The sequence below is a fragment of the Mus pahari genome, chromosome 15 (genome assembly GCF_900095145.1).
Source record: "Mus pahari chromosome 15, PAHARI_EIJ_v1.1, whole genome shotgun sequence".
Lineage (NCBI taxonomy): Eukaryota > Metazoa > Chordata > Mammalia > Rodentia > Muridae > Mus > Mus pahari.
Window position 1 is genome coordinate 73,642,770 of NC_034604.1, and position 10,768 is coordinate 73,653,537.

The 10,768-nt window shown below is 38.9% G+C and overlaps 1 protein-coding gene across 3 annotated transcripts in view; it reads right to left on the minus strand.

Moving 5' to 3' along the window:
- Atp9b (ATPase phospholipid transporting 9B (putative)) overlaps positions 1-10,768 on the minus strand; it is a 207,808-nt gene that overhangs the window by 60,339 nt on the left and 136,701 nt on the right. For all 3 annotated transcript variants that reach the window (XM_029546803.1, XM_021214520.2, XM_021214521.1), the window contains exon 13: positions 2,627-2,769. In XM_029546803.1, the coding sequence (XP_029402663.1) occupies positions 2,627-2,769 (143 nt within the window). The remainder of the gene's footprint in view (positions 1-2,626; positions 2,770-10,768) is intronic.

Below are 10,768 nucleotides of genomic sequence, written 5' to 3' on the forward strand. Positions count from 1 at the left end.
ATAGGGGACTTTTGGGATTGCATTTGAAATGTAAATGAAGAAAATATCTAATAAAAAAAATTGAAAAAAACCCACAATTGGTTATTTTTCTCTAAGTGTTAAGTGGATTAATTGTTTGCTTTAACACTCTTAGGACAGACAAACATTACAGACTTTGTTTTTCCTTCTGTGTCTCTTAGTCCTTAATCACTGAGATTTAAAACCTTTCTATGCACACAGTTACCCTTTGTTCTCACAGCTGGGTGGAGCTCTGAACAGTACGAATACCCCACACTTCTCTATTTTTAAAATTAATTTTGAGACAGCATTTTACTTTGTAGTCCAGGCTAGCCTTCAACTCAAGTCTCTCCTGGGTGCCTCTTGGTTACAGGAGTACAGCACCAGGTGGCCCTAGATTCTACTTTAACAAAGTTTAGTTTCTGTGTATTCTAACTAGACAGCTTTCCTTTTGTTGACTGAAGCAACATTAACAGCATTCTCTTATACTCCCCCGACTGCTTACAGACATGCAGACATTTCTTTTGGGAGGGAAAAAGTAGGGGAATAACTACTGAGAAGTACAACATATAATTTTGATGCTACAGCCAAAATCCATTCATAATGTTGTCTATACCATCTCAGTTCAAAGCAAGTAGGACTTCTACTTTATCTTGTGCTTATTAAACTGAGAAACCCTGGTTATAGGCATCATACCTATTAATCAAATTAGGTCTTCTTTATTGGTTTCAGGTTTTAAAAATTAGATACATTTGGATCTTGCAAACTTTGAACTTAATCCAGACTACTTTATATCATCTGTGACATTCTGATTGTTTTTCCTTCACTAAATGCCCTAACGGATATTGGGACACAGGACACATGACACTAAACTAAACTCTCTTAAGGACTAAAAAGTCTCCAGAAGATTCTCTCCAGCTGTGTTCTTTTGCTCATATTGTTATTCTGATTTGACTCTGGAGATTCTGGTCTTAGTGTCCCTATCAGTAGAGAAAGCAACTCACAGCAATGGGTACTTTTAGCCAGTACAGCAGTGCACACATGTTCAGTGGCTGATTATGATGGCTACCTGCCTGCACAGGCATACTGGCTATGTAGTTGTCCCTCTCTCCAGGACTCTGGTCTGGAGAACTCTTCCCTCTGTTTGATTCATCCTAGCAGTCATCTTGAGCTTCAGGATGCTTTGTACTGACTTGCTCTGCCCTCCAGGTCTTTTTAGTTTTGGAACGGTATATGCTTTTGCTAGCATTGCACTGTCTTCAGCAAACTCCCGGTCAGCTCACTGGAGCTGGGAGCGGACCCTGCAGGTGTGTCCCTCAGGCTACTCTTGAAGCAGAGGCCTCTTATTTCTGAATGAGCCGCTTGCACTTGTGAGCATCCCATGTCTTATGTTCTTCACTTGGTGCTGTACCGAGAAATTGAAATAAAAATCCCCAAACTGGACCCTCAGTTACACTAAACTTCCAAATTCCCCAGGAGAGCTGACACCAGCATAATAAATATTGAATTCATATTTATCAAGGTCTTCAGCTACATTCATCAGCAATGATGGTTTTTTTTTTTCACATCCACCCACCCACCCAGGTCCTCAAGTTCGCAACCACATGTTTCATTACTGCATGTTATAGGAGCTTTATTTTCTAGTGTATTTTCATTTCACCTTGAAAGTGGATGGAATATTTGTACGTGGAATATTTTTAAGTAGAATATTTGAACCTCAAACTTGCCATTTTGCTGGTTTCCTATCTATATTTTAAAGTCATTAGTTGACCGCCTTGGTTCTCACACCTATAAATATGTGTTCTTTCCCATTTATACATCCACTTCTATCTCTTACCTTTTTGCAAATCGAAAGTTTTATAACAATGTTCAGTCATGTTGTAAGCACATCTGTATTCTTTGTAGTTTAACAACTAACATTAATTAATTAAATGTGATGTTATAGCTAACTACTACCATTAATTAAAGGTGATGCTGAACTGTGTTTGGAACATGTTTTAGTTATGCTATGTATATAATTATACTATGTATGTAATATGCTATGCATTTAAGTTTTTATTTCCAGTTCACTAACAATTACTAGAATTTAAATAATCTTTTATTCAGTACATTATAGATTAAGAACTCTAATAAATAAAATCACAAGATACGAACAACATAAAAATGAGCTACAGAGTGGGATAGTCAGGTGTGGCGATCCATGCAGGAGAGTGCTACAATGAGTTTCCAATGCTTCCAACAACTCAAGGGTCACCTACAGTAGAGAAATACATGTTTTGCTCTTAAGCCACTATAGAGATATGTAGTAGCAGCGAGAAAAAAAATGCAAGAGATTCTAGAAGATTATAAAATATAAAATTATAAAATATAAATAAATATAAATATAAAATATAAAAATAAATATAAAAATATAAAAATAAAGCTATAGCACAGTTCCATTTTGCTGATTGTGAAGATACTGAACATACCAAAGGGTGGAGATTCAATCGTATACACAGGTCTCAAAAGTCAGGTCTAGACACCTAGAGATCTAGCAATCAGTTATGACACATATACATGTGCTCATGTGCAAACGAAATATTTGCGATGTTATTTGGTACATTGAAAGACAAACAGATATGAACAATACCTGTTTTGTCTGTCAGTAAGTACACCAGGCGTCCAAGTTCTTCTGGTATTGTGCTGGTCCGAACAACTGTACCAGGAATATTCTCATCTTTCATAATCATCCATCCATATGCTGCTTTGCCCATATCCAAGTTTACTCGCAGACTGCCAAGAAAAACCATCATGATGGTCAATGCTTCCACACCCATGGTTTCATCTGAATGTACTTATTTATAACTTTAATTTTTATAGGAATAAATAATATTAGATTTTAGACTTTAACAGATCTGTGTATATTTAAGTCAACAAATGCTTTTATACTCTAGATAATGTTTTCAGGTGATAGTTGGATGGCTAATTCCTTCTGCATGAGTTACAGCATGAGCTAGAACAGAAGCAGGCAACTGGTTCTCAGCATCCAATTAACACCCAGAGAACTGTGGGCCTAAAGAGGGAAATTCCTATGCTTAGGGAATCATGGAAGGAATACTGTGTGAAAATATGTAAAATGGGGCTTGAGGGCTCCGGAGTAGGCATGGTGCTTCCTAGTGAGGTTTTAGTATTACACATTTCTAATCTGTAAGGTTAACACATGTAAGGGGTCACTGTACCTGGGACAACTTTGCTGCGATTGCATCCTACAGAACAGGACTATAATTGGTAGACTCTGGAGGGTCTTCCAGGCTTTAATTAAAACGTGGCTACACAAGAAAGCACTGTAAAACTGTCCACTGAAGGAAATAGTCACAGCACACCTATTTGGGTCAACTCACCTAATTAACCTATGGAAGCTCAGTAGTTTCCCACTTGCTGGCTGAGACCCCTTGGGGGGGGTTGAACAACTCTTTCAAATGGGTCATGTATCAGATATTCTGCATATCAGATACTTACATTATCATTTATAACAGCAGCAAAGTGACAGTTATGAAGTAGCAAGAGAAATAATGTTATGGTGGATTCAGCACACATGGGGAACTGTATTAAAGAGCTGCAAAACTGGGAAGGTTGAGAACTGTCAGTGAAAACCATGGAGATGAAACTGCTATTCGCCAACCATTTATGACCTAACAACATGGTAACTCACAAGGTCCAACCTTTATTAAATTATTTTATTTATTTACATTCCAAATGTTGCCTCCTTCCTGGACCCCACCCCTTTGTTTCTGAGACAGTGCTCCCCCACCTACCCAACCACCCACCCNCCCCCGCCTCACCCATCAGCATCCCCCTTCCCTGGGGAAATCAAGTCTCTACAGAATTAAGTACATCCTCTCCCACTGAGGACAGACAAGGCAGTCAGCTCTGCTACATAACCTTTTAATTAATATAATTTTGAATAAACAGTATTGAGGAATCAGTCAGTGGCAAGTGTCTAAGTTAGGAAGTATCAGATAAGCATAACTTCATTAATCTATGGATAAAGTTCACACCTTAAAAATCATAGGAATTACACTAATTGGGAGGAAAACTGTTAACTGGCAGTCACCTGTGCACATCTCTCCAGCCAGTACCCCCACTTCTTTTGTTAAAAGTGAAGCAAACTACTAAATGGCAACAGTCCTCAAATTGAAGGGACAGAAAATGGCATTCTAGGAAGGACCAATGACCACAGTGCAGGTCTACCAATGTGTGGGTCCACAAGTCAGAACCACCAGACACATTTTCCCCAAGTATATGCCACAGTGGTCCTATCGATATACTAGAATCCGTGAGAAGTTGGTAAATCTGTATGTGTGAGGGATATCTTCATCAACAGGTGTGACATCACAGTACCTTCTTGGGGGGGGGTTAGGATGAAGGGAAGATTAAAAGAGGAAATGCAAAACATTCCCTGTGGATTCTAATTTGAATTGGGCTGAAAAAACATATTCCTTATGAACAAGAGAGATAATTAAGACCACAGCCCTTGTAACAAACCCAGAAGTTGGGAGGGACTTGAGCAGGTGAGGTAAGCCAGGAAGGGAAGACACATATCCAGCACACAGCGCTGAGATCTGAGTGGTGTCTAGTTTATCCATACTTCAGATCACTTGGCTCATGACTTGCCTGTGTATTGGGTTCTTCTGGATTTTGGTTAAGTTGTCTGGGAGAATGTTACCCTGCACTGTGCTCCAGCGTACAGCCCTTACAAGTCTGGTGAAGAACCAAGAAGCATCACCAAACTTGCTTTGCACAGTTCTTTTCAAATCATGAGCAATTAATGCTGTTAGCGAACTACAAGAATGTATTAGTTCATAGAATATTATATTGTAAATAAATACTCTGGGACCATTTCAGGTGGAATACCAACAGCCTGTAAAGAACATACATAGCAGGAGTTGTAGTGGCAAAGAGGAGAACAGAAAGGTGTAAGGAACGGAGAACAGAAATTCATCAATGAATACAAGTCAACTAAGAAAACACTCCTACACAAGGAATTACAGCTCCACATGTACCATGACTGATGCTGGGAATCTGGTCAAATGCTAAAGGATAATTTGCTTTAAATGCTAAGTCTCTAAAGGCATCCAAACTCTATGGCAGCAGAGTAACACTGTACTGAATTTACTTCTTAGTGATGCCCTGCATGGACAGTTTCTAAACACAGGCCTATATCCAGGAGCATGTCAGCTCTGACATGCTCTTTATTCCACGAATCACATGATCACAGAGACATGTTACACAGTAGCAGATACCAGATGCACAGCAAGTCCACTCTTCTGCTGACTAAGCACCTGAGACACTCTTACCCATAGACCTGTTCCAGGTAGAAGCAGTTGTTCTCAGATGGTCCACTGAGACAGGATATGGTATGATATTTACTATCATTCACTATGAAAAACTGACTGTCTGAGTAAGTCTTTCATGGATGATGCAATAGGAATATATATATATATATAACAATGTTTCCTTTTGCAATACCGACAAAATATGAGGTGGATTTCAAGATGTAAGACTGCCTTCATGATGGTTTATTTTTGTACAGTCTAATCTCACAGCTACAAATACTTGAAGAAGAAACTCAGAGTCTGAATAAATTTCAAGTGCATTTTCCCCAAAATACACAATACAATGCATTTAGGCCCCAGGATGCTTACTATATTTAAGCTCTAATTTGTTACAATTAAACCTTAGCACTTAGATCACTGCCAGGTGAGCCCAGTCCCTAGCCCACCTGGGAAATATGCACAATTCTCATTGGGGAACGAATCTACCTGAAATAATTCACATGCCAATTCTAATCTGAGAAAAAAAATTCTATAAAGACCCTTAGATGGGTGAAAGACAAAGGTGTTTATCTGAAATCTTCCTGCATCTCTTATGCTGATGCTATACTTCGGGTAGAGCAGCCAGCATCAAAGGCTTTTCCCTGGTGAACTGTCTGTGCACCATATTGTAGCTAAGGCTGTCATCTCCAGGACCAGTTGAACCCTCCTGAGCTTTGGATCAGCACTGCTAACCTTAGATGAATCAAAACACCCGTGAGTGAACAGGAGGACAACAGGTCAACATGCCAACTTCTCCATTTCCTACTCAAAGTGCTTCACTACTGTGCTATACCCACAGTCCCTGACAATCTCTCTGGTTTTAGTCAATGTCTGTAAATGGCCTGTTAGCTTTCAATTTACTTTGGAGCTTAGGTAGGTCTTCCCTGAACTCCTGTAGCTAAAATGTTAGAAGTCCAGCCCTGTGCCACCAAGCCCACGTGAATTCATTGTCCAGGTCTAGAACTCAAAATCCAGCTTCACCTTTTCCAGCAATCAGTGCACCACCAAATGCCAATGGAGACCAACCTTTCTGCTTACACATGCATAATCTAGTTAGCATAAGCTCCTGACAACTCATCTTCCTACATTCTCTGGTGAAGGAAGTCAAGTTAACATGCTTAATGTTAGGTGTAACTTTATCTGTCCCTAATTTTAGCACATGGTAGTTCTGTAATCTCTTACTAAAGGCTGACTTGATCATCACTCCAGTGGTCAGCCAAGGTTTCAACAGAAAGTAGACCTTAGGCCAAGCAAGATGCATCAGATCAAAGTGCATGTACTGCAAGCTTGGAAACTGAGATAGACCCTAGGACATGGTGGACGGTGGAAACCACTTCCCATGAGTTGTTCTAGGACTTCCATACTCAGACCATGGCATGTATGACCCAAACAAATACATGCAATTTTAAAACATTTTAGAAGTACCACAATTGACTCAAATGTCTAATAAGGTACTAAATGTATTTGCAAACATGAGATACCAATTAATCAAAAATTAAATTCAACAGAAAAATGAAAACAGCAAGAGTCCAATGCATAGGGCACAAAGAAGCAAAGGCATGTGCTTTATGTGCTACCTTATGTCTAGTCATCCTTTTAGTTCACCAGGGATGCCCTGAAGCCAAAGAGTTCTAGATATGGTATGTTTCTTCTGATCTGTAATATTTAGTGAAATTAATTTATAAACTAGTCATAGTATTTAACAATAAGCATAAAATATAATTTTATAGCATAAAATAGTATATTATATAGTATATATATGCATATACTATATTATAGTATATAGCACATATTATATGTAAATATTTAATATAACTTATATTAAATATTTAATATAATATATAACAATTATATAATAATATAAAGGTAACAGATGTGGTCTTTTTCAAAATATTGTATTGAGTATTTAATAGTTTTAGACCACAGTTGATCATGGTAAGTAGATCTGTAAAGAGTGAAGTTTTATGCAGGTGAGGCTGATGATCAACTTCATTGCAGGAAAAAAGAAAACAAAAGGTACACGGGTTGAGTTCTGCCCCACTTATAACAGGTGTGCACCAAACAGTACAAACTCTTAGCCCCCTGACTATAGCACCAGAGACTTCAGCCTGGGATGTTAGGAGCTTTCACAAAGAAGGCCGACTCTGTTTCTTCTTTTTATAACCTCTTCAAAGCGGAGGACTACACAGAGCTTTGCTAGTTTTTATAAATTGTTAAATTTTGTATATCACAATCCCATGGACATGTAAGGTCAAGATATCTACCACCCCCAGGAAGCACCTACAGGTGACCCTCAACAGTCACACCCTTCCTATACTACCTCCCCCAACCCACAGAATTGTTAGAGCATTTCAATCTTGCAATTATATGAACTAATCATACATTGTATATAGAGCTTTGATTTTACATAATTTGAACTTTTAAACTCAACATGACACCTGTTATGGCTTGAATGGTTTTTGTCCTTGTCTTTTTCTGTAATCCAATGCTTCGGAGAGGAAGGGGACCATGGCAGGATGTGGGGGTGGGGTGGGGTGGGAGAACTAGTAGTTTGAGGCCATTCTTAGCTACATAGTTAGTTCAAGGCAAGCTTGGGTTACTGAAATCATGAGATCCTGTCTGAAAAAGTAACAAATAAACCCAAACCCTGTGTTTGATAAAAACAAAAACACTATGCATAAAATTTTAGAGATGCAACCAAGATAATATTTACAGAGAAATTCACTAGTTAACTACATGTATTCAAAAGGGGAGGGGAAGCTTCAAATTAACCAATTAAACATCTATATCATGAAGAAAAATACTAAATCAAAGTAGAAATAAAGTAACATTATGAAACAGAAAATAACATACAGTACTAAAAATCACAAGCTACTAGTATCATTTACATAACCTACCAGTTTTAAGTTGAGTGTTGGGAAACCGATTTAAAAATCAACAAATGGGAGGAGCAGATGATTACAGAGTGGAGATGGGGAAGGAGAGTGAGACTGCTCCACAAGCCTGTCACACAGCACACTGTATATGAGCAATGGGAGGAGAATGACGAATCATAGTTACCCTCAAGTACAGAGAAAATCCAAAGACAACAAGGCTATAAGAACCCTGTGTCACATTTTCTGTATCCATTCCTCTGTTGAGGGACATCTCAGGTGTTTCCAGATTCTGCCTATTACAAATAAGACTGCTATGAATATAGTGGAGCATGTGTCCTTATTACCAGTTGGAACATCTTCTGGGTATATGCCCAGGAGTGGTACACCTGGGTTCTCAGGTAGTACTATGTCCAATTTTCTGAAGAACTGCCAGAGTGATTTCCAGAGTGGTTGTACCAGCTTGCAATTCCACCAACAATGGAGGAGTGTTCCTCTTTCTCCACATCCTCACCAGCATCTGCTGTGACCTGAGGTTTTGATTTTAGCCATTCTGACTGGTGTGAGGTGGAATCTCAGGGTTGTTTTGATTTGTATTTCCCTGATGACTAAGGATGTTGAACATTTCTTTAGATGCTTCTCAGCCATTTGATATTCCTCAGTTGAAAATTCTTTGTTTAGCTCTGTAACCCATTTTTTTATAGGGTTATTTGATTTTCTGGAGTCTAACATATAGAAAAAGTGGTATGCTTACACAATGGAGTACTACTCAGCTATTAAAAAGGATGAATTCATGAAATTCTTAGGCAAATGGATAGAACTAGAAAATATCATCCTGAGTGAGGCAACCCAACCACAAAAGAACACACATGGTATGCACTCACTGATAAGTGGATATTAGCCCAAAAGATCCAAATAAACAAGATATAATTCATGGACCACAAGCTCAAGAAGAAGGAAGAGCAAAGTGTGGGTGCTTCGGTTCTTTTTAGAAGAACAAAATACTCACAGGAGCAAATATGGAGATAAAGTGTAGAGCAGAGACTGTCCCACCTGGGGATTCATCCCATATATATTTACCAAACCCAGACATTATTGTGGGTGCCAAGGAGTGCATGCTGAAAGGAGCCTGGTATGGCTGTCTCCTGAGAGGCCCTGCTAGAGCCTTACAAATACAGAGGCGGATGTTCACAGCCAACCATTGGACTGAGCGCGGGGTCCCCAAAAGAGGAGTTAGAGAAAAGACTGAAGGAGTTGAAGGGGTTTGCAACCCCATAGGAAGAACAACAATATCAACCAACCAAAACCCCCAGAGCTCCCAGGGAATAAGTCATCATCAAAGGAGTACATATTGCTCCAGCTGCATATGTAGCAGAGGATGGCCTTGTCATGCATCAAGGGGAAGAGAGGTCCTTGGTCCTATGAAGTCTCGACAGATGCCCCAGTGTAGGGAAATCGAGGGTGGGGTGGGAGTGGGTGGGTGGGTGGAGGAATATCCTCATAGAAGCAGGGGTAGGAAGGATGTAATAGTGTGTTTCCAGAAGGGAGGGAAACCAGGGAAGGGGTAACATTTGAAATGTAAATAAGGAAAATATCCAATTAAAAAAAGGAAAAAAAAGGAAAAAAAAAGGAAAAAAAGACCAATATGATAGACTTTATACGTATATAACAGGAAAATATCATAAACAAACTTGTGAATAAATTTGAAATTTTAGATAGCTGACGCATCTCTTGCAAACATTTAGCTTTGTCGAAGTGACTAATAAAGAAAGTAATTTAACCACCCTTTCCACAGAGAAAGCGCAGGCTTACAACTGTTTACTTGCCATGTAAGTGTTTAAAGAATAAACAGCTCCGACGTAATTTTTTTTAGATAGAAAATAGGAGATTCATCATTGTTTTCTGAACCTGTATCATCTTGATACTAACCTAGAAAAAGCGTATGAAAAGGCAAAACTACAAGCATGATCACGTGTATCAACTGATAGAAGAACGAGTGGGCAGAATCTAATGGATCCAAGAGGAGAAACTGTGCCCATGCTAGGTCTCCCTAGAGATGAGAAGCTGGTAGGACACTACAAGGTGGGCACTCTAACTTAGCATGGCAATCTATTTAATAACAAAGAAAAATCACCTACAGAGTTAGAAACTATTTTTAAAATGTTTTATGACATGAAAACAGGTTTTAGCAAAATCAGAATGAATAACAATGAATATCCTAAGAGTTTTTATGAAAAAGAGCATGTTTGTATGCTGAATGTGTTGACTTTGGTAACAGGAACAAAGGAAGAATGTACATCATTCTTACCCTTTAGTGTTTGGCTATTAGCAAGAAAAGAAAAAAATGGTGCAAAGGGTTAAAACAAGGAACACATCTTCCTTTTGTGATGAATATATAAAAGTTTGAAACAAGGTCTTACCAAAGTCAGGTTGGGCATGGTGGCGCACACCTTTAATCCTAGCACTCGGGAGGCAGAGGCAGGTGGATTTCTGAGTTCGAGGCCAGCCTGGTCTACAAAGTGAGTTCCAGGATAGCCAGGGCTA